This window comes from Paramisgurnus dabryanus, chromosome 17 (assembly GCF_030506205.2).
Source record: "Paramisgurnus dabryanus chromosome 17, PD_genome_1.1, whole genome shotgun sequence".
NCBI classification, from domain to species: domain Eukaryota; kingdom Metazoa; phylum Chordata; class Actinopteri; order Cypriniformes; family Cobitidae; genus Paramisgurnus; species Paramisgurnus dabryanus.
This window is the reverse complement of record NC_133353.1, coordinates 13,441,261-13,465,805: the sequence shown is the minus strand read 5'-3', so window position 1 is coordinate 13,465,805 and position 24,545 is coordinate 13,441,261. Positions and strand designations below refer to the sequence as shown.

General features: G+C 37.5%; 1 protein-coding gene across 1 annotated transcript; it reads right to left on the bottom strand.

Annotated features, from left to right (window-relative positions):
- Nucleotides 1–53: 53 nt before the first annotated feature.
- Nucleotides 54–24,539, bottom strand: sgms1a (sphingomyelin synthase 1a). Its single transcript, XM_065245033.2, has 6 exons — nt 23,670–24,539; nt 6,832–7,700; nt 6,521–6,638; nt 3,202–3,355; nt 2,853–3,019; nt 54–2,723 (listed from the first exon to the last, which is right to left on the bottom strand). Exons 2-6 carry the CDS (start codon nt 7,467–7,469, stop codon nt 2,544–2,546), a joined length of 1,257 nt encoding a protein of 418 aa, XP_065101105.2. The 5' UTR covers nt 7,470–7,700; nt 23,670–24,539; the 3' UTR covers nt 54–2,543.
- Between the last annotated feature and the right edge of the window lie 6 nt (nt 24,540–24,545).

Genomic DNA, 24,545 nt, shown 5'->3' with positions numbered 1-24,545 from the left:
GATGCCAACATTTAGGAATAAAACAAAGACTTAATTTAAAAAACAGACAATAATACAGAATATTAAAAATTTTATTCAATATATACACCTCTTCTCCTTTTGTCCTCTTAAGAGATTATTTAGCACATATAACCTGATTTGCATTAGACAACACTTAAGCAATTTGACAATGCTGGGTTTATGATTGACAATGAAAAGGAAACAAAACAACAACAACTAAAAATGCATGCATTTACTGTCATTATGTCAAAGACAAAATAAGCCAATACTTAATTCAGTTCTGAAAAGTCCATTACTTTTTAATGCAGATCATCTGGAGATCTAATAGAAAGCTAAATTAACCTCTGAACAATCTAGACTTCCCAATTAGGTGTACAAACACTTAATTTTTAACCCTGAAAGCAAAATCCTTTCTAATCCAACACTGGTTTCCATAGGAAGACTGGGAACCCACAACAAAACTAAATACTAATGTGTGGTATACTGAAGTCAGTCATACAAAGTAGTATGTGCATTTTCAGCCCCATGTTCTAGTGGTTGTAAATTGGTGAACATTCAAAGGTCTGATCCTACCGTCAACTTCATAAAGACGACGAGTATAAACCCATCATTAGTCTTTCTTACATTATGTGGTAAATTTATGCAGTCTACTAAAGCTGCTACTCTACATTTTTAGGAAGATGCTGGTTTACTGTACCTCACCTCTTTAAACTAGTTTACTCAAGTGTGTGGCTGGGCGTCATTTTAAAGTGCTTGTATTTTTTGTGTACAGTAACCGATTGCACATTTATGCTCCAGAAAATTAATTCAGTCATTGTGCAGGCAGTTTCAAGCCTATCGTTCAGTCTGATTTGGTTCTTGAAGGACCATTTTTCCTTTGGCTAGCAGAAGCAGCACATTTTGGGCAGACACATGTATTAATTGAACATATTTAGTATTGAATAAACTTAAACCGATCATTTGTGTTTAAAGGACTGCTGCCCCTATTAATGCCAATGCTAAAACAGATGCCAGTGTAGGAAAACATGGCATTAAAAAACTAGAAATAGGATTAATTTACATACGTTTTTAAACAACTTCATAAGTTTCCTGCAGCTGAAAGATGGACTTGTCACATATCTAGTACAAACGCAGTGTATTATACTAGATGTTTTAAATGTATAGATTATACCATCTACGCACACCTGAAACATTTGTTTAATGGGTGCCCTTAAGGTATTGTAAACCTATGTTGAGTGACACAAGCTTTTGAATAAGGGTGAAACATAAAATGCCAAGTTTTGTAATCTGTGACTCTATAAAAAAAACATATTCATTATTTAAAATTGTAAGACGGCAAGTGACATTTACAAAGCACATGCTGTATTTAAACCAAATCTGTAATGACTTCAAATACTTAAGTAGTGTTTTGTCAAACAAGTTCTGTAGCTGGACGTAATGACCCCATTAACAGCTTTCTCTCTGTCTGGACTCATTTATTTCACTGTTCTGAATTCAACTTTCTTTTCTGACAACAAAACTACCTTATTAAAACCCTAATAGCTTTTGATTTGAATGATTGTAATATGTATACTATCCGGAAAAAAAATGTCAAATAATGCTCCCTTGCTGACATTGGGATGGTACCCTTTCAAAATGTACAACTTCGCACCTAAATGGAGTTCATATCAGTACCTCACAGGTGCAAATTGGGTGAATTTTAGTACCTAAAAGGTACATATTTATACATATCTGTACCTAAAATGATACATATACTAGGACCTTAAAAAGGGTACTGACCAGGTGACAGCTTGGGACCATTTTTCTGACAGTGTAGGTAGGCAGAACTAAATTGCCACATTCATAGCATCTAGAAAACATAGTGTGTCTCTTAGTGTTTACTGGCTAAGCAAAGCTTCAACATTCAGACAGACATTGTGTGTATATAACACGTTATGTAACTTTTGATCAACGTGTGCATATTAGTCACACCTGTGTGTTTACATACAGTATATGTGTTTGAGTGTATGAAACAAAGGCACTAGACATTTCTCAAGCTGGTATTCCCCAGCATTCAGGAAGGTACAAATCTAGAAAAGATTTTCTATTTGGGAGTCATTTTTTTGGAAAATAAAACCTGCTAAATATTTAGAAAAATCTCTTGCACCAGAATTAATAAAATTATTGTTACAAAAAGATGCGTTTTCAAAACAAAATCTATTTCTATAAGTATTCCAGGATATCAATACAGTTTTGGCAGCTAAATAAACCTTAAGTTACATATTCTGCTGTACAAAGTCCATTGAGAAGACAGCAGGAAGGGGACAAAGGCCTGATAATGCAGTTCATTTGTCAGCATTATTTACCTACTGTAAAGAGCAGCAACTTAAATCCAGTTGTTAAGACGTTCTGCTCTACATATACACATTAAAATCCTTCAAATACTAGAAAATGATAGGTGTATATGGATCACAGTGCTCAACCAGTTTTGCAGGGGTTGATAGGGGAAGAGTAGCTTGCTTTTTAAGAGTCTCACAGAGCTCCAGCCAATCGGGAGTCATGGGTCACGACTCACGGGAGTCCAGCTTGCTGTACTTAACCCGGGTACTCGTCAAAGTTCGCCACAAAAATGGCAGCTGGTAGTTTCGAGGCACGATGCCCCGTACGTTACTCTCAAAGTACTGAAATAGGCCGTACCACCAGACACGAGAGAACAGGTTGCTGCCGGAATTCTCCTTTAAAGCCTACAAAACAACAGAGGAGGTTAAATTAAAAGAGGAAATTCACATACTGACAACTAGTTTGGTTTAAATGCTCATTTTGTAACTGAGACAACTGCAAGAAGTGTATAGCTAGCAGACTGGGTCACTTGCCTGCTGATTGGCCATCGTATGGTACCACCAGAAGAGGCGCGTTGTCATGAAGTAGGCCACCACCACATCAACTGTGTAGTGGTCATGAGCCAACAGAATGCAGAAGATACCGGTAACACTTAGGAACAAGCAGAACCAGTGGTACCACCAGAACCTCCGTGGTGAATCTATCAATGACAGCACAATTTGCTTATTGAAAAAAATACTGTGCAGTAGTTTCAGAATACGAAGACAGAAATGGTAAGATCAGATGCTGTAAAGTCTCAATGTTGTCCATAAGATGGCAGTGTTAAAAAATATACCTTTTGAAGACAGTTTGACGTTTGGGATTATTAGTGTGTGTACTTACACTCTTTAATAAAAAGGTAGGTTAGCGTCAGCATCACTGTGTGACCACTGTACAGGTAATCTCCACACAATGAGTGGGAGCCAGTGATTGACAGGCCACCACCTGCTATCATTTTTAAGACCCGACGCGATTGGGCTTCCCAGTCGCCGAAGAGCTGGAATACAAATATCATAAATGTATAAGAATATATAAACAAATGATTAAACAAACAAACCAAAATGAATTATATTTTCTTATATATTTATTATCAATAATAAAATTATATACATTTTTACTGTACATGGTTACCAGTGTTCCTGTAGCTTATTTGGTAGAGTATTGTGTTAGCAGCACAATATGTTGTAAGTTCGATTCCCAGAAGCGGATATACTAACATCCAAACTTTTATTTGAGGCACTAAGCGGCAAGTAAATGCATATACACTAACAAAAAAATTATTTCGATTTTTTTATATAATTATAAAATTGTTGTGGCATCAATGATCACTGAATTGCCATTCCCAAAACACACTTTAGTTTTGTCAGTCTCTCTTTTCTAGGGTAAAAGCTTGAATAATATAAGCTGCAAACCATGTAAGACTTCACCCTGATAGTGAAAAGTTTAACCTAAAAGACTTAGACTTAAACAGGGTTCCCACACCTTACTTAACTTTAAATTGAAGGACCTTTCAAGTACTTTCCAGATCAAATACCCTCAAATTCAAGAACTAAATGTGGGGACACATTTCAAGTGAGAGCAAGGTTACATCGAGTTACCTTTTAAGATACATTGTTACAGTTCCCTTTCAAGGGAACTCGCGCTGCGTCACTGCAGTGACATTTGGGGACGCCTTCAGGGGTAAGTGCATCTGAATGTGTATATTAAATTCAACCAATGGTGAGGCTTAACGACAAAGACAGGGTGACGTGGGAGCCAGGAAGTATATCGCTATCTGAAATATTGCCAAAGATGGCATTACAGGGACGCAGGAAGTATGGCAAGGAAGAGGCAGCATCTCGTTCCCTTCTCATGGAACAACAGTTACATACGTAACACGAGATGTTTTCATGTGTCAAACACAACTATGCAAAAAAGCATTTTGGTATGAATCAACATTCGCAATAAAAATACCTAAGCATTTAAAGCGAACAGTTTAGCACATGTGCTTAAAGTCTAGAATTTTTATGATATTATCCTACACTACACAGAGAATAATATGGATTTTTTTCCAGAAAACTTCCTGCATAGAATAGATTTAAGCACTTTCAATGACCTGTATTTATGGATGTATATTTCCAAAACTTCCCAGGGCCTTTTTCCTCCAGATTCACAAACTTTCAAGGATTTCAAGGACCCGTGGGAACTCTATTAAAGGGCTACTCCAGCGAAGTATCAAAATTACCCCATGATTTACTCAACCTCAAAAAACGAACACATTTTGTTATTTTAGTAATAGTCTAAAATAATGGTAGAAAACAGGGATCAGGGAGCAACTTCTGACTTTAAGCTAGTGATAGAAATAAATGTAGGCCGATATTTGCGAGTTTTATGTGTATCGGCATGGACCGATACGTGGCTGCCGTGTTCGCCGATTTTTCCCGGCATTATTTTCAGACAGAGTGCTGGAAGCCGCAAGCGATTGCAGGTCATGTGACTAAAATCAACCAACCTTTCCATGACAACATCGAAAGCTCGGCCCTGATCATAGCTGAACAAAGCAGGTTTTTATTTCTCATCTCTATGGGGGGGGGGGTTCCCGGACAGGGATTAGACTAGTCCAAGACTTAAATAAATGTAAGAACTGTCCAAACTAATAACATCTCTTTTTAACATATCTTAAAATACATCAGTGCCCTGTGTTTTGCCTCAAAATGGACAAGTAATGTTTTTAGTAAGGCATGTTTGTTAAAACCAGTTATATTTCCTAATTAAACTAAGATCTAGTACTAGTTTAAGATAATTCCTGTCCGGGAAACCACCCCTATTTATATTTGTAGTAGTAAAGTGATAGAAATCAATATCCTTTGCTGATTTTTGGAGAGTGCAGTTCATGGTTCCATAGCACCCTCACCTGTTTTTACTATTTGTTAAATATAGTTTAATAAATGTTACTTTTTTTAGGGCTGGGTATCGATTCAGATGTTCCAGATCGATTCGATTTCGATTCACAAGCTATCAAATCGTTGTCGATTCCGATTGTCGATTAAATTTTCGATTCCGGTTCTCAGGTAGGTTTTTATACTCGATTCTTGATTCAACTCAATGAATATAGATTTAATACACATACTATATTAATAAAAAAAAACAGTGAACAGCAGTTTACAAGTTGGTAATTAATAAAAAGAAATTAAAAGCCACAACACGTCTTGCTTGCGAAATCAAAAAATCTTCCATTCCTCCATTCAATGTTTGCGGAAATAAATATGAAAAAAAAAAATCGATTCAGCTCTTTGAGAATCGATTTTTAATCGACCACATTTTAAAAAATGATTAATTGAAAAATCGATTTTTTTTGCCCAGCCCTACTTTTTTTAAATTGAGACTTGTAACATTTGGCATCATCGTGTCATTTTTATGATGTAAATTGAGTGAGCAAAAGCAGTATCGGCTCCAAATATTGGCTCAAGAAAATCTGCAGCCTGTATCGGTCATCGGCTAAGGCTGATGAAAAAAAAATTGGTATCGGCACTAAAAAAAAATCCATATCGGTCGATCCCTACTTTAAACCCCAAAAAAGTGCATCCATCCTTCACAGAAGTATTTCACACGGCATCAAGGGGTTCATAAAGGTCTTCTGCTGGTAATCTGTGCGATTTTATAAGAAAATTACATTATTTCTGTAAGAAAACATTGATTATTTAAAATAATATTTTAAACTTTATAAACTGTAATAACTACCTTGTAATGATGCTATCTTGGGCTCGCACGATTCACTGCATAACTTATCTATGGCAAAGAACGCTCACTACACTAAAAGTCTTGTGAATCATGCAAGACCTTTATCAACTCCATGGAGCCGTGTATATTACTTCAGTGAAGGATGGATGCACTTTCTGTTTTCTAGCGTTATAAAGGTAGGGAGAGCAAGGATTTTTACTTAAATAACTCTAAGGGGCGGTTTACAGGACAGGGATTAGTTTAGGCCTGGACTAGGCTTTAGTTTAATAATGAAGTATAACTAGTTTTAACAAACATGCCTTACTAAAACAGATGATGAACATATGTATCTCAGATGATTTGAGGGTATATGAGTAAATCATGGGGTAATTTTGATCTTTTACAGTTTATAAAATATTTTTCATGTTTTAAGGACAAATATGATTGGGTTGGACGTGATTACCTTGGGAGAGCACTTGAAATGCATGCCAGGCACAGGTAACGTCGTAACGTACATGGTCACACATCTGTACAAGTACAGAGTGCCTACGATGAAAAAGAACCGCCGGCCAATTATGGACCTGCACACGAATTGATATCATGGTCAGATGGAGAACAAGAGTCAGCAGAACATCACAGGATCAGTCACATGGTTTACAGATCACAGTGCTAAAGAAAGTTTGGTAATCAGGACAGGAGCTCATTTCAGTTGTGATTCAGCTGACATTATGAAATAAACTTAACAAGCGTATGAAAACATGTAAAAAAGCAGACCTGTGTTTTAGCAGACACCACTGTGCAAGCCACAGTCCCACCAGCAGCATACCGTTGATCTCGCAGATGGAAAACGCCCACCCCACGCGATCAAACAGATCAAAAAACTTATCGGGAAGGGGCGGGGATTCTTCTTTGGGTGGGACTCGCTCGTGCACCACAGAGATCACTATTGTTGTTATAACAAAGCAGCAGACGGCGTACAGGAAAGCCACACCAGTCTTAAACCACTCTGTGGGAAACGGTGTGCGATCCTGCTCAGGGACCGCAGGTATTAAAATGCGAACCGGGTCAGAGCGGAATCCGTTTTTAGGTCCGCCATTGAGTGTCTTCCCATTGACAACACTGCCATTGGCGAGGGAAATGCCAGCGTGTCCGTTCACATGGTGACCGTTTTCATGGTTGCTCTTGTGTGCCTTCATGTGGCTCGTGAAGCGCAAAGTCTCTATGCGATCCAACAGATGTCGGCCACCATCGCCGGTGACCAGTGAAAGGGGTGGGGCTTTGAAGTCTTCTTCAGTGAGCTTCAAGAGAGCAGGGCCGTCCGTGTTACCCAATGCATCGGAATACTCCTGCATGCCCTCTTCAGTCAGCCAATCAGAGACATCGCTGACTGTCCAGAGCCTCACCTGTTTCATGTCTGGGTGAGAAAGAGAGCGCAGGTGAGCTGTTTCAGCGAGTTGAAATGGGAGTGGACGGGGTGAAGTCCACACTCAGCAATCTGGTGCTTTGAGAGCAGTCATACTGTCTCTGGGACATTGGAAGAAACCGATGAAAGGTCCAATGTCAAATTTATTAGGTCGTGGCTGAATGATGATAAATCTGAAGAACACATTAATTTTCTGTCAGGGAACAACAGCATACGGCCTCTGAAAAAAGAAAAGACAGCAGAAGTTAGCTAACAGACAAGAGTTGTGTGTGCATATATATATATATATCTTAAAAAGCATACATCTTGTTCTACAGAGTGTTGCCAAACTCTGGGAAATGTGGTTCAACATGTGGTCTGCATATGCACAGATCATGTGAAAGGTAAAGCAACATCATATCCTGTTTCTCAATCATACTAACTGTAGTGTAGCAGGCACTCTGATTAAAGAAAAGCCCAAATTATATTTGACTAAACAGTTGAATAAAGAATCTGAAAAGTTTAAAAGAATAAAGCATATCGTAAATCCAATATATTACCTCCCAAAAATTGTAGTTTTGAGCATTGAAGTATAAATCTTTTTTTAAACATCTAAAGATTGTTAACTGCTAATAAATGCTTTCTGAAATTCAATGCAAAAGTCTGTGTACTTTCATTTTCATTTCACTCTTACTTTGAAGAAAAAAAGTCCCCTATTATGCTGTACTCCCCATTAACCACCAACCCTATAAGTATCAACCACCAGACTAGAACAAACTGTTACAATGGAAACATAAAAAGTGTCAAAAGAGCTCAGCAGTGAATGATGCCCTTAAAACTATAAACTTACATGTATGGAACAAACTTAAAACATTTTGTTATTATTTTTATAATTTGGGGGCGGTTTCCCAGACAAGGCTTCAGATAGTCCTAGACTAAAATGCTTATTTGAAACGTATTAACTTAAAACAGCTTGCCCGAAAATATCTTATAATACAGTGCCATTGTTTTGTCTCAAGATTAACACCAGGAATGTTTAAAAACTACTTAAATGTCCTTATATAACTTAAGGTCGTGCATAGGTTCTACGCCGTAGCTATCCGTAGCCTGTGCGTAGCTCTACGTAGCCTGACACGAACCTTACAAAAAATGTAACAGCGCGTCAGATCTACGCAGACCGCAAGCGCTGTGATTGGTCCACCAGAACCCCTCCCGTCAGGTAAAAAAAAACTGCGTCATAGGTATTTCCGTATGTGACGGTGAAAACAAAGATGAGCCAAGTTGAGGAGTGATTTAACTCAAACTGCAACAAAAGTCGCTGTTTATTTAATTCCATCATTGCTGCTCTTCTCAAATTATACACAAAAAGTTGCTATTTCTTCTTCGTTTGTGGGTTAACTTGCCAAGCTTCTTCTTCTCTGACGGTCGCGCTGCTACTGTGGTTACACGCGTGGATACTGCCTACCAGCGGTTTGCGGGTGTGTTTGCACGTCGACGCGGAGGACGACGCAAAAGTATAAATGAAAACCGACGCGGAACCTACGCCGTCGCGGCTACACCGTAGCACCATACGCCCGACTATAACGAGCCCTTAAGGCCTAATCCTGGCATAATCTAAACCCTGTCCGGGAAACCGCCCCTAGAATCACCAGAAAATCTTTCATCATTTACTCACTCTCATGTTGTTAAAAACCTGTATACATTTCTTTGTTCTGATAAACACAAAGTAATTTATTTTGAGTAAAGTGCATGAGCCCTATTCACTTCCAAAGCATTCCTTTTTTCTATTATGGAAGTGAATGGGTCTCACAAACGGTGGGGTTACAAGCATTCCTCAAAATATCTTCCTTCGTGTTCATTAGAACAAAGAAATTTATACAGGTTTGTAGCAACATGAAAATGAGTAAATGACAGAATTTTCATTTTTGGATAAACTCTCTCTTTAAGTAGTTTTTAGATCTTGAGACAAGACTATGGCACTAATATATTTTAAGAAAAAGTCAGTTTCAAGAGGTTAACAAGTTGTAAGACAAGTTAACACTTGTGAAATAGGCCTACTATACATTTTTTCGCATGAATTATTCACAAGTTTCAAATGATGAGTAATCCAATGACTCATGGTCTTTATCTTTCTTAAAGCTTGTAATTTTGTGATTCATCTCAAAGCCAATTGGTTTTGTTCATGACTTAAAAGCCACTCCTTACTAAAGATTTCTGAAATCTTTGTGGAAAGAAAGGTGGAATGGAAAATAAACTTTCAGAGCCAAGAACAGCTGAAAAATTGGGTGGTCACTACTGTAAGGATATTCTCATAAATTGCTTAGCTCACAGAGTGTAGCTATATTTAGACCAGTGCAAACTGTATTTAAAAATCAATATTTTCAGCTTTGGCAGTCTGTTGACTCAGGATATATAGACAGACTATATATTGCTTGTTAGTTAATAACTAGGCACAAACACACACGTTCGCTCAATGTAGATTATGACTTATACCAAGCTAAAACCTGTATGACAAGTACGCTTTCATATTTCTGCACTGTGTAATTGGGCATAAAAATACACAAAGGCAGATGTGTGGCTTAAATTGGAAAATGATTCATTACTTGAACATTAATTAACAGTTGTTTCACAAGAAACAGAAAGAGTAATTGGAGTTAAATAGATATATAGAAAGAGAGAGAGAGAAAAAGAGAAAGTAAAAAAGATAGATTAAGTCTTTGGACTCAACACAATGTTTGGAAGACCTTTGGTTATTAAATCAGCTTATACAGGAGTGGAAGGCAAACACACACACACACACACACACAGCAATCTTAACAAATGTGCGATATGCAGCTGCCTCAGTCAGCATTAAAAAATAAGTAAATAGCATCTTGGAAATTATCCCAAACATCCGCAAGCCTTGCATCAGAAGACCAACCATTAGCTTTCATCTACTTAGCAGACAGAAATCCATACTCTGTACTGACCAGTATACAAAAATATTAAATTGTAATGTCTCATCTATGAAGCCTTAACAAATATGACATCACAAAGCAAAACCAGTTTTATTTCTGTTAGTTAAAGGAGGGGCAGAGGTTAATCAGCTTGTGAATTATACCTGTGAGTTTTTCCTATAGTACAACCTAATTGTCACTAGGGCTAGGTGCTAAAACGATAATCGATATGTACTGTCAATACACCTTTATGACGCCTGATATGAGACCTGTTAATCCATTGCTAAAACTGCATTTGACTACATTAGATTGCCGTTCCTCGATCTTAAACAGCCTATTATATGCCCTGATAAAGGAGCGTGTCGCGAGTGACAAGCAAACAGCCAATAACAAGTGTTGCTTTGGGGTTCGGCTGCGGCACCGCCATATAACAGTAAAAGCATGAAAACGTGTAAAAATTTACATTGACATTTACAGTACATTAAAAAATGTAGGTGCAGAAAAGTAGCCTTTTCACCATTGCAAACAAAGTTTAGAACAAACAACAAGAAACAAAGAACAGTAATCAAAGTTATTTAACACCAATTTAATATACACTTTTTTTGTACTGCTAAACTAAAATTGTATTGTTTGCCTTAAAAAAAGTGTGAAAATAAAACATACAGTGGTTAAATTAAAACGTTTTTCTACTTGTCATTTTTTTTTAAAAGCTTAATAAAATGTATCAATAATTATCGCTAATCGAATGATATACGTTGTATCGATGATAAACATTTTAGCTCTATCGCCCAGCCCTAATTGTCACACTTAGGTCCTCTGATGTTTAATATGTGGAGCAATATTATAAGCATAAACAGAAATAGACATTTCCTCTGTTTAGCTATTAGCGAAACTTTCCTATTAAACATTTTGTCTTTCTGACGACTAAATTAAAATTGGCCGTTAAACTTGAAACTACAGGTTTCAGGTCACGGCTTGCTTTTAAATTACAGTCAGCATATGGTACACATTTAGGTTTGGGGCGAGGTAACTAGAGCCATTTCAGTTGTGTTATACAAACATACTTAAAATTCAGAACACACAGCCTATTCTATTCTGCCAGGTCTTATTTTACCATAAATTCATACACATGAAAAATCTTGCAAATATTCTCACTACATAATGACCTTTTCTTCCTACACCTCATTAAAAAAAAAGAATAAAACATTAAATTAATAAATATTTCATCATTATTGACACTGAACTAAATGCATAGTGGATATATAGCCAAGTGAAGCCATATTTTTGTTACTGCTCTAGTAGGAACAAACCCTTTCTAGTCCAAATGTAATGGAATATAACAAAGCGAAATATGTTGCTAATGTTGTTTAGTATTTGCTTGTTTTTACAAAGGTGTGAGTACAGCAGTCAAAGAGGTCACCACAAAATTATAATTGTGTTATCATTTCCACCCCCTCGTGTTGTTCTAAACCTGTACGTGTTTCTTTATTCTGTTGAACACAAAAGGAGAGATTTTGATAAATGATGCAAACCATACTACTGACAGTACCCAATGACTTCCATAGTAGGAAAAATAAATACTATGGAAGTCAATGGGTAACAGTCTGCAAAATCTACAAAGCTGAAAGTAAATCAGGGGTGGTGATGCACTCTAAAAAATTATGTGTTCATTTTTTACACATAGTTTGTGTCATGCCATTTACACATTTATGTGTTATTTCGTGTTAAAATACATGAAAGGGACAACACAAGTTGTGTTAAAAATAACACAAAATGTGTTGTTTCAATAATAACACAAAGATGTGTTAGTTAGGGACAACACATTTAATCTGTTGTCTCTAAACTAACACAGAATGTGTTGTTTTTAACACATCTGTTTTAGAGTGTGGTGCAGTGGATAAGACACTTTGGGGTGAGAGACCCGGGTTCATATCCACTGTGACACACCATTGTGTCCCTGAGCAAGACACTTAACCCTTAGTTGCTCCAGAGGCGTGCGACCTCTGACAAATATAGCAATTGTAAGTCGGTTTGGATAAAAGCGTCAGCTAAATTAATAAGTAAGTATGAATAAGTAAATCGTAACTCAAGTTATTGGCTTTCAAAAGAAAGAGTCAACTCCAAGTCGCTGGAAGAATTTGGATCCTTTTTTCCGTAAAGTCGCTACGTCGTGCCTAGCAATAGAGACAGAGCGCAACGCATCATAACCTGAAAACCATTGGATTGTTCCCCCCCGGAGGGTGTGGTTTTCAAATTAGCATAACTGCGCTCTGTCTTTATGCTACATAATCTCTCGAATACACAAACCCTGAAAATGTTTTATTAAATGCATATTATAAAACAACCAAAGTGCATGCATTTCAATCGGTTATTGAGGACTCGAAAGAACATATTAACCTTTTTATAATACAGGCAGTCAGGCACTATAATATCTCAGTAATAAACCTACATAAATAAATAAATATAAAGCAAACCTTTGTATTTGTCTATCTTCTCTGTGAGAGTTTTGATAACCTCTCATTTGACATCTTACAAAACCATTGCCTCTTAGCACACCTGGCTTAGCTCCAGTTTACTGAAGAATGAATGAAATACACATCAATGAAAAGCATAATAATTTTGGTAATTAAGAAATGTGAATATAAAGCCATCTGGTCATTGATAACTACATCGTAACAGTATTGCCAGATTTTAAGCTTCCTGAAAAACAAGTTTATCAAATATATTTAATACACTATTTGACCCAAGGACCCATGCTCAGAACAAAAGATTAGGTTACCTTATTCCGTACACAACTCTCACTACAGATGTCCACTAAAGATGTCATGTATGTGTCATGTAAGTGCACTATTTGCATTTTGATCATTGTGTTTCATACAGTTAAAATAGGATAATGTTTCTGGTGTCAAAATTGTTATTTTATGTAGTTCACTAGTTGTCTATCCAATATGGCACACACATAACAGAGGAACAGCACACACACCCATATTTAGGTCAATACAAAAACAATACAGCAAGGCACTTTCTCCTGACTTTAAATAATCACACTACGTGTTTTTGCAGAAGAGTTGAAGTTATTTTAAGATTTAAGGCAGTAAAAGATTTATCGGCCTCTATTTGCAGATTATCCAATACAGCCATAAGTAGGGGTGTAAATCGGAGCCTTCATGACGATTCAATCCGATAGGCTACCGATTTATTAGGTCAATGATTCGAATCTTTTAAAATCTTCAGAACTCCCCGTGATCCGATTCGATCCGATTCAATACTTGATATTCTTTAGGGGTGTCAAAAGATTTAAATATTTAATCTAGATTAATTGCATGATTTAATGAGTTAACTCGCGATTAATTGCAAGTTGCATCGAATCGGCGCCTGTATAATCGATGCATCGATACGAATCAATTAATCTTTACACCCCTATAAGTAAGTATAAGTATAGTATTTTAAGACCTGTGCAAGTTGGCATATATTTAACCTATGATAAATTCTTAGGCGTGAGACTTAAGGTTACAAGTCCAACTACTTAACCATTAGGCCACAACTGCCACACAGCAGACAAAATAGCAAAAATAAATTCTTACATTTTTTTAAATTATGAAATCAAAAAATTATAAAACCAAAATCAAAAAATGTGATCAGATTTTTTAGTATAGATGGTTATCAGTCATGTGACCTTTTACGCCATCCACCCTTTTTCAGCTTTCTGCCGCCATCTTGAGTACCTACTTACGGATTGCTACGATTTACGGATATCTTATCTTTTACTGTCTATGATTCTTACGGATACGGGAAATGGCTACAAAAGACAACATTTTGCACCTCGACTGTCATGAAAATAAACGCTACTTTAAAAAATATCTTGGGTGTGATGCCTACTCGATCCCTGATGCATTCTTTCAGCCGCTGTCCGCTGCTACCAAACTACCACTATTTTACAACACTAAGAAGGCACGACACAACATGAAACTTTGCTCGAAGTATCACCTGGATCTCTACACATGAATGCGAGCATTGAGAACAATGAAAGGTTTTAAACAACTGACTTTGGCTGTTTTGGTGTCTGCTTTGCCAGACATAAATAATCGATCTCCGAATGCGAATTAATGAATCTTATATGAGGCTCCTTTTTCAACTAGAAGGTCAATATTGTTTATCCGTGCATTTATATGGAACCATGCTTTAGGAGCTATCCATCTTTACTCTTCTCCCTCTTTACGTCGCATTTGGAGATCGATACATCTTGACTGGCAAGATGGTGCCGAGCGGACACCAAAACAGCCAAGTCAGTTGTTCAAAACCTTGACACAAATGATACTTCAAGCAAAGTATCATGTTGTGTCGAGCCTTCTTAGTGTTGTAAAAATTGAAGGCATAGCTTCTATTTCTTTTGCGACCACTTCAGCTACTCAAAATGGCGGAAGACAAGTTTGAGGTGTGAGTGACATCAGCTGATATTCATGAATAGAAGGTCTGTAATGGTTTTAATAAATGAAACTTAAGCAACAAATTTACAATGACCAGTAACTGCATAACAAAGCATAAAAGCATCTCTCTAGTACACTGATCCCTTCAGGTTTTCCTATCTAATTCTGAGAAGCCCAAGAAAATAAATAATCCTCCAACACAACTGATATTACTCTCACATGTTAAAAAGTCTCGGTGCAGATGTGATATTGTCCTTGAGAGCTCTGCCTTCTCTGCTTTCCCACAGTCCACAGCAGTGTTTTTATTTGGGCAGGTTGTGGGAAAGCACATGTTTCTTTGAAAGAAAGAGACCTCTAGAATCTCTAATGTCTGAGATCTGAGTGTGTGTGTGTCCGTGTCTGTGTGTCCATGTGTGTGTCCATAAGGGAGCGATCTCCGATGTCTGCTTCCATGACGGACATGAAATATTTTGGATTTATCAGCCCCCCCATTATAAAAATTAAATAAATTTCCTCTTTAATTAAATAGCTGTTAAAACGCATATTAATACATCAGTACTTCAGATACTGAGGCACAAACACATTGCAGTGCATGTGTATTCCTCTACACAGACACAACACCTGTACATTTACATAGTGCCGTATACCAAAACACTTACATTTACATATATTCCAGTGGCATTTGGTTAGCCTTCTGAAATGAGTCAAGTCAAAGTGCCCTCTCTGAATTTTGATTGTTTGATTTTAGTCCAACTGAAAAACACTTGAAACATTTTTCCTTAAACTTGTGATTTTCAACACGGAAATAAAACGTTATGATGCACAATATTGGATTTTTTTGCACAACTTATTTTATCTGATAGCTGATACAGATAAGCCAGCAAAAACTGTAACTGGTCTTTGTATATATTACCATTAATATCACAGATATCAACAGGTAGAAATGGCACTTGCACTGATCCAGTATACTGATACACATGATCACAGACTTTTAACATTCACTTAAAACATAAAACAGTGTGATTATGTGCACTTTGTGTGTTTTTGACATAACCTTGCATGTAATTTGACAGTTTAATCACAATAAGAAAAAAGTGGAAAGAGAGAACTTTACCACTTATGAGGTGTTTTATAGATAAAGTTACCAGTCACCATAACAGCAAGTAGACTTTTGAATCTGAAATACAGTGGATTAAGCTCTATACATCGTCAAGAGAGGAATAATTAATTAGGATATGGATTACTATGCATCGAAGTCAGATACAACTAAGAATGCTGCTAAGGTGAGACTTTTATTTTCACTTTGACTTTGTTTATTGTCTTAATAGCAATGTGCTGTGAATATAATCCGACCAGGTCCAGTCAGTTCTTTCTGGACGGGTTTTGGGTCCAGCTATTAAATTATAGATGGGTTAGCTTAGAGTTTGGGTATTACATTTGTGACATCTCTTAGTTCTGCACGGGTCCGGGTCCAACTTTTAAATATTAGACAGGTCCTGGACGATTGTCTAGCCCAGGGGAAATGCGGAAAGCAAAAAGAAGGGCGGTTTTATAGAGGGAGGTGCTCCGCAACCAGGTGCTTGTGCACTCAAAATCCTGCCGCTCCACAAAACACTTCCACTACACGAGAAAAGCCCCCGAAATGTCCATAATTGTCCACATTTCTATCTTACATGATATATCTTACTCCAAATAGCACTCGTTCGAGCGGACGTGCATAACTAACACGTCATATATATAAGCAACTTATATCCCCGTTATTTTCCATATCTGGGCGATAATATTGGTGTGCCAATAATATTGTGCATTACTAATATTTATCATATTCTGCTGATAGGTATTTAGCTAAAAAGTTGGATATGGATCTCACAGGTGTCCCTGTGTGTGAGAAGGGAAATCAGCTGCTCTTATCATCAAACAAAGTTTTGCATGTTCTGCGAACTTGAAATTTAACACAATTTAACTGCTGTTATGCAAAACATTTACTTGGTGACCTTCAAACCTTGACACAAGTCTAACTGGACACAAAAGCTTAACCGTTCTGGGATCTTCTCTTGGTATCAAGAAAATAATTTAACGTGATCAATAATAATGCCTTATGTATAATACAACCCATTCTGTATTTCATATACGTTATTGTTAAGAGGTGGAAACACTACCTATCTAACTTCTATATGACCGCTGTGTACGTTTATTCTTTACCCGGAAAGCACAACTTATTCCTGGAGGTTACACTTTGACAGCTCAACCGTAAAGCATTTACTTTCTAGATTCAATTTCCTGTCAATGCTTTTCCATACCTTTTCTTCCTTGTTCTCTTCAGTACTACTTTCTCTTCTACTTTCTTCAATCACTCATCCAAGTAAAATATACAAATTAAACCGAAACGTATTTTAAATCCAGAATGTTTTGTTGCAAAAACTGGCTTCGACATGCATTATTTACTCTGCATTCATTGCCCGCAGCAAAACAAACCACAAAACACAATGGCAGTGGTCCATAAACCATAGCATGCTGAAACCAGCAGCCATTTGGATATAAAGAGCAAATCGCTCCTACAGTGCAATCTTTATAACTGCAATTAAAGAAACAGACACTCTTCTGTGTGGTAAACAGAGAGGTATTGAGGATGTTGGGGGATTTGTTTGGTTAAGGATAGATATTGGCTTCAATCAAATACCCACACATGCGGTCTTGGCCACTTGACAGCGCATGCATGCAACAGGAAGTAAGGGTGCAGGACTGACCCGTGTCTTAAAACTGCCAAAATGCAGTGCCTTTAATGCACACTTAAGACACACTATCGCAAATACCACTTTGCAGTGGTATTTAAGGCTAAGCGTATCCCATCATGCATCATGATCTGGATGTGAATTGTGTAACTTTCACCCAGACCTCGCAAGATGTCACGGAAACATTTTAATTGTACAGCGCACTAATGAACTGCTTTCTACCATACAAAAGCATTCGTCACACTTAAGTACACCTGCAAGGTATTAGTCAAAGAACAATGATATGAGGATAAAAGCACAAGCAAAACCATTTGCTCAGATGACTATGACTATGATTAAAGGGAAAAAGATTTTTAAGAAATTAGTCACAAGAAAGTGCACAGAACACAGGCAGTATTGAGAACTGGCAAATTCACACAAACCTTTATTTATAATACTGCTGTTATTAAATCTCTCTGGGAACTCGAGGATAAAAATAAAGATATGAGCCTATATTTGGACCACATGACATGTTACTTAAAATAGGACAAATTATGTGAAGTGAAAAACAGGAAGAATGTGTGTGTGTGTGTGTGTGTGTGTGTGTGTGTGTGTGTGTGTGTGTGTGTGTGTGTGTGTGTGTGTGTGTGTGTGTGTGTGTTGTGAGAGAGAGAGATAACCTTTCATTTCCACATTTTTGTAAATGTTTGTATTAATGCATTTTTATATTTTTCTCTATTTTTTACCATATATTTGTGAGGAAAATCCTACAAAGCAATAGTTTTAATTTCACCATCTACACTGTAAAAAATACTTTGTTGCCTTAAAAATTTTTGTTGATTCAACTCAGATTTACAAGTCATTTTCAACTTACTATTATTTATATCTTGACTAGAGATAAGTTGTTATAACTCCAGGTGAGTTGTTATAACTTATAAAATTAACTTGACTTTTCACAACTATATTTTATAAATTGTGACAATTTATCTCTGTTGAGATGACTTTTTTTACAGTGTAGGTTAACTATAGACCCAATATAATCCGACTACTAACCCACTTCTAGCCAAAATAAACTTATGGGATATATAGTATCCATTGTGTTAGCAAAGTCAGACCTAACCGGTATGGTTAATTTATTTTTGGGGGGATATGGTTAGACGCCTATTAAATTTTTTACTGACAGCCCAAATTTTGCCTTTGTTTAAGCCTAGAAGTCAGGGTTGTGTTTAGACATCTATTATGGCGCTTTTCCATTGCATAGTACCCCACGGTTTAGTTTAGTTTGGGTCGGGTCAGCTCACCTCACTTTGGCGTGGTTAGCTTTTCCATCGAGTTTAGTATCACTTCGGAGTGGGAGGGATTATAGGCGTGTCGTTATATTTACGCTGCCTACTGCTGTGACATCATACACGTGAGAGCGTTGTTGTACATTCCCATACATTCATTTATTTCTCAGTCTGCCACAAAATTAAAATTGGCCACCACAAATAGATGTTTGCACATCGCGTTAATTACTACCTCTGTCTCACATGACAGTTTCTGTTCAAACACCCGACCCGTGGCGTCAGTCGACGGCGCTCCGCTGAGCCTCATTCAAGTTGCATTTAAGCATATATAATGCGGACGTGCACGTCGCGAATGTGCCGCCACAAACTGCAAGTCTGGAAAAAACTGTTATGGTGTCCCGGATTCTCAACCTGCGGATGTTTTTCATCGCTAAAAGGGTGTTTGGAAACTTATAGCAGAACACAGATAACAACATGTTTGCTTGAGACAGCGCAAGCTAGCAGTAAGCTAAAGCTAATATTTACATTATAGCGATGACGTGACGATTCTCTCAGACCAATCAGTGATCTACAGTGTTTTCGCGTCACGTTTGGTATCAGCTCGGGTCGCTTGGAACCCCAACCGAGGTGGTACGAAAAAAAAGTATCGGGTACTACTACTGCACCCAATGGAAAAGCTCCCAAAAGTAAGCTGACCCGACCCAAACTAAACTAAACCGTGGGCTACTATGCAATGGAAAAGCGCCATTAGATGTCTCTTAAGCACAAAATTGCTTGCTGGGATGCATGTGTATTGTTACAATACTTTTGCAAAGTAAAGCCTCTTTCAAAGTAGCCAATAAACATATTTTAGAGAGAGAGATAGAGCAGGGCTCAACGCAAATAATTTTTTTATACTGGCCCAGTCAGGCCAGTGGTTCAGGTTTTCACTTGTTCTGCCAAAATTTTTACTGGCCCCAATAAAAAATGTCAGTGTCACATATTTAAAAATAATAATTTATTCAAAAGTAAATATAAATGTATACATATACAACAGACAGAAAAAAAGGCTCCCAACTTTTCTGCTTTACCTGTAAACTGACAGCAAATTGTGCAAAATATTGCATTGTTTTATCATCGTGTTTTACCCAAGTAAATGTCTGCTTCCAAGATGTTAAGTAATATACATTGATGAAAATATATTGAAGGTGAGGGTGAAGCACTGGCCCGATTGGGCAAGTGACAATACTTTTTACTGGCCCGAACGTCTCTCACGCTTGCCCCAGGCCACCGGGCAGTCCTTTATGTTGAGCCCTGTAGAGGCGTCACTATAAGTCCACATCCTCATACTGCGCATTGCAAAACCAGCCAAATCACACACTTTAACCTTTGCCCACATGGCAACACTCCTATCTTAAATCTTTAGGATTATAAGATACATAAACTCCAGCTGACCAACAGATACAAAGTTTCTTTAAATCTTAGGCCTATTTAAAACACACCCATATGCTCACACTATTGTTATCTCCCTCCTTCCTGCTCTCCTTTTTGGTAAATTAGAAACACTTTTTACATTTTTCTCACTATTGCTTCAGCGATGTGGCCCAGTTAAAGCTCATTCCTGATAAATAAGGCAGTTTCTGGGGCTGTGGATAGAGCTTCAGACCCACAAACACTGTTACCTTAGGTCGCAAACTAGAGAAATGCAGCTAAGACAGAAAATATATCTGACTCTTACTTTTTCTACATGCCCACAATAAAGCAATGTTCTATTTGTGGCAACAGACAACTTAAACCTCCTTTTATCCATGCAGTGATAATATATCTGTTAAGTTTTACACCAGCACATTTTGACAGGTCAATAAATTGAAAAACAGGGAGAACAAGGTCAAAGTCTTTACAGTTGTCTACGCATTGGGTAACTTCAGCAAGCCTCAAATAGTTTTAAAGGAAAACACCACCGTTTTTCTATATTTTATTATGTTCTTACCTCAACTTAGACAAATTAATACATACCTATCTTTATTCAATGCATGCACTTAATCTTCGTATAGCGCTTTGTAAATGTGTTAGCATTTAGGCTAGCCCCATTCATTCCTTAGGATCCAAACAGGGATGAATTTAGAAGTCACCAAACACTTCCATGTTTTCCCTATTTAAAGACTGTTACATGAGTAGTTACATGAGTAAGTATGGTGGCACAAAATAAAACTTGGCGATTTTCAAGAGGATAAAAAATCAGAACTATATTGTATGGCTGAAGAGCACTTTGTTTGCAGTACTTTGACCATGGGCGCAGTAATATTAACGGAAGTTTGAGCAAGAGGGGGAGTAGTCAAGAATGATGATGTTACTGCGCACTGAGGTCAAAGTGTTGCAAACTAAGTGCTCTTTCGCCATACAACATAGTTCTCATTTTTATCTTGTTAAAAAAGCGGCACATTTTATTTTGTGCCAAGATATGTATGAGGTAACAACACAGTAAAATATTGAAAAACACTGGTGTTTTCCTTTAATGCTCTAGTGGTCTTTAATAGTAACTTTTATGTAGTTAATGTCTTTTTACTCTCTTTAACCCTGGCCTTTTGTGAGCATAGAGGTGTGTTTACTCTTAGTATACTTTGGCAACCCTTTAGAAAATCAACCATTATAGCAAAACTTTTTTTGTAGACCTACTGCCATTAGTATTAACTAGTGATGCAGCGATTTATCGGCCCATTTTTGATGAATCTGAAACCGTTGGCATATCGGCAATAGCATGAGAAAGGCCGATACCGATTGTTTATTAATTAACCGAATAAAGGCAATGAGTTGCTTGTGTGTTAATGTAGCAAAAAACACCTTTGAAGGTTATCATGTTCATGTTGTCTAATTATATTTGTTTTAGCTTAATTTGTGCCTCTCTTATTATGTTGGTCAGTTGAATGTTAATTAGATCCAATCCATGTTCAGTAAACATAATTTCATGCAGAAATAAACTAAATAATAGACCCACTGTATAGTATTGTATACAAGTGTGTAATATCGGTATCGGCATCGGCCAGAAGTTGTCCGTTTAAATCGGTATCGGCCCAAAAAAATCCTATCGGTGCATCCCTAGTATTAACATAGTTTTACTAAAAATATCATGGCTAAACTATTTTTTTTTTTTAAGTAAAACCATAGTAAGCGTGTAGTAACTATGATGTTATTTTAGTGGTTACGATAATCCATTAGTAAAATATTATCCAGAGAGAGTCATGAAGAAGTGATCAAGCAGCTGTTTGGCTTGAAGTTCAAGATTTTCAGAGAAATGTGCTGAGTCCCAATTCGCCTACTTATACTACGACCTAAAAGTATGTACTGTTTTTGTGAGGAAAATGTACGTACTTTTGAGTGTGTATCAAAAGAGTATGCACGTTCTGGGACGTACTTCGATGACGTCATGCAACGTGAACGACAACGTGGTTGCCTAGTTACGCACACCAAACGCAGGTCGTTTGTGAGGCGGCTGGTTATGATGTTCATCATGTGCAACAATGTGTGTAACGAAAGCTACTTATTTTAAAGTCAAAACAGTTAAAGTTTATAGTATAAGTATTGTTTAACGTATTTTATGCTTATTTTATACTTATGTATGCAAATCAAAAATACCGCGATGAAAATGAACCATGCTTTTACTATAGTAAAAGTTTAGTAACCACATTTCTTAATAAAGTTAACATTTGTACAGCCACAGTATTACTACAAATAAGTCAGTGTGGTTAAACTATGATTAGTGTAGTAAAAGGTGTTTATTTTCATAAGGGTTTATAATAAGGTATAAATCTAAGACAGAAACATAAAGAAATACATAAAAAAGACACATGCATGACACAGTACTACAGCCATGGTACTTTATTTTCACAACATCAACCGAATATTACGAGACAATTAAATATAACTTTAATTAGGGTTAAACATTTGAATTCTTACACTTAATAGCTGAGGGTGCATCTCCGCTGCTGCGTCTGGCTGCCATATTTACATCACCACAAAGCTCCTCCCTCCCGCACGCAATGGGTTGTGGGCAATATTAGCCGTTAGAGTGTGGATCGATCTGCACTTCGAAATCTAACCGGAAATAGTAGACCATCCGGGTATCTTTGGGATACTCATTTCAACATACTACGTTTTGGGACGTACTAATTCTAGTTTCGAATACTATTTAGGACGGATAGTATGCGAATTGGGACTCAGCAATCGTTTCATCAGGTTGAAATTACGCGACACCCTCCATCCTTTTAACAGACAAGTGCTGCGTCCCAAATCGCCTACTTCCATACAATATAGTATGTTAAAAGCACTACTTCGCCTACTATATAGTATGGAAGTAGGCGGTTTGGGACGCAGTCAAGGAGATTTAATCATTTGGTGGCTGAGGTTTTAAATAGGGCATGCGCAAACAACCGCTTAAAGCAACATGTGAGTCACACACAAACTGTTACAATTTATCATCTACATTTTTCACGCTAAACCAACTGAACTGAAAACTGGGTAACGTTAACAGCTATATAATACGTTGATACAGCTAACGTTAAGTGGAAAAAAATGACACGATCACGCGCTTTTACAACATAGCAATGTTTCTTGTGTTCTACGTGGCAACGGTTGTCGTTCCCTTTCGGTGTGTCATGTCAAAACGAATCATTACCTTCAGAAACGGTACCGCTGGGACGGGTACTTTCCACAACATATGTCGATATGATTAAAACCCGATTAAAGACGGAGTACACACTCGACCCCATTGGAAAATAAATCCACAGTGGGCGGATTTGAAGACCCAGCACTAGAAGTAAAAATACACGCAACGTGTTTTGCAAGAGGCCCTGGGAAAGTGGGGATCAACTCACCGTATTTTCCCACAGGAGACTTGTAGCTCGGCTGATCCCCCAGCCGTGGCGCAGAAAAGTGAATCCGGGTTCGACTCGATACCTAACCGGTATGAAACAACAAGCAGCGCTCCCCCAGTTAACGTTATCCTCTTAAACCTTCTGTCGTGTAAGTTAACATATTTCCGACGCGAGTGAAATAACTGTCCGTGTTGTGATGGGTTTGGTACGTTAAACCGCGTACGTAAAGCTTGAGACGTGCGCGTCACCGTGAGCTTGCGTGAGTGTTTTTTTAACGGTCGATCCTGCGCAGAGGAGAAGGGAGGGGGATCCCGTCTCGCCCCACAACTTTCAGCTTGTGACGTCATAACGCCCTGCCTCTTCTTCGAGGTCCAACCAGAACATTACGCTGGATTTGCATTCACATAGTAAATAGGCGCTGCGTTTAAATAATGTTTAAGAAACATTCAAGACTCTAACAAACGGTGCGTCTATAATATATAATACAATATATGTAATTACATTTTAACAGTAAGTATACAAATGTAATGTACTACGGAATGATATACACACATACTTTACTATTGTCTACACAAGATGGGTTTCACATATTTTCATTTCATTATACTCTTAATTGTCAACAATTTCATTTATAATGGTATATGTTTGTAATTGTCAGCATTTTTATTGCCAAACAAGCGTACGCGTGTAGAAGACAATGGGGCACAGAAAACCAGGGAAAGGTACTATTTGGCCAACACAGTTAAGCGGCGGTCTCCAATGTAAACATCTCTGAAAACATCAGCTTGCGTGTAGTCCAGTGAAATGAGTCACTTTACAGTTGCGCAAAACAAAGCAACGGACCGAAGGCGCCGAGCAGCACAGGACCGAACTGAA

Bases quoted from the DNA above. Each gene is read 5' to 3' on its own strand.
- sgms1a (XM_065245033.2), bottom strand. From the start codon at position 7,469: ATGAAACAGGTGAGGCTCTGGACAGTCAGCGATGTCTCTGATTGGCTG. The intron at 3,020-3,201 runs GTAAGTACACAC...TGTCATTGATAG, and splicing joins CTACCTTTTTATTAAAGAGT to ATTCACCACGGAGGTTCTGG. The intron at 2,724-2,852 runs GCAAGTGACCCA...GTTGTTTTGTAG, and splicing joins ATACGATGGCCAATCAGCAG to GCTTTAAAGGAGAATTCCGG.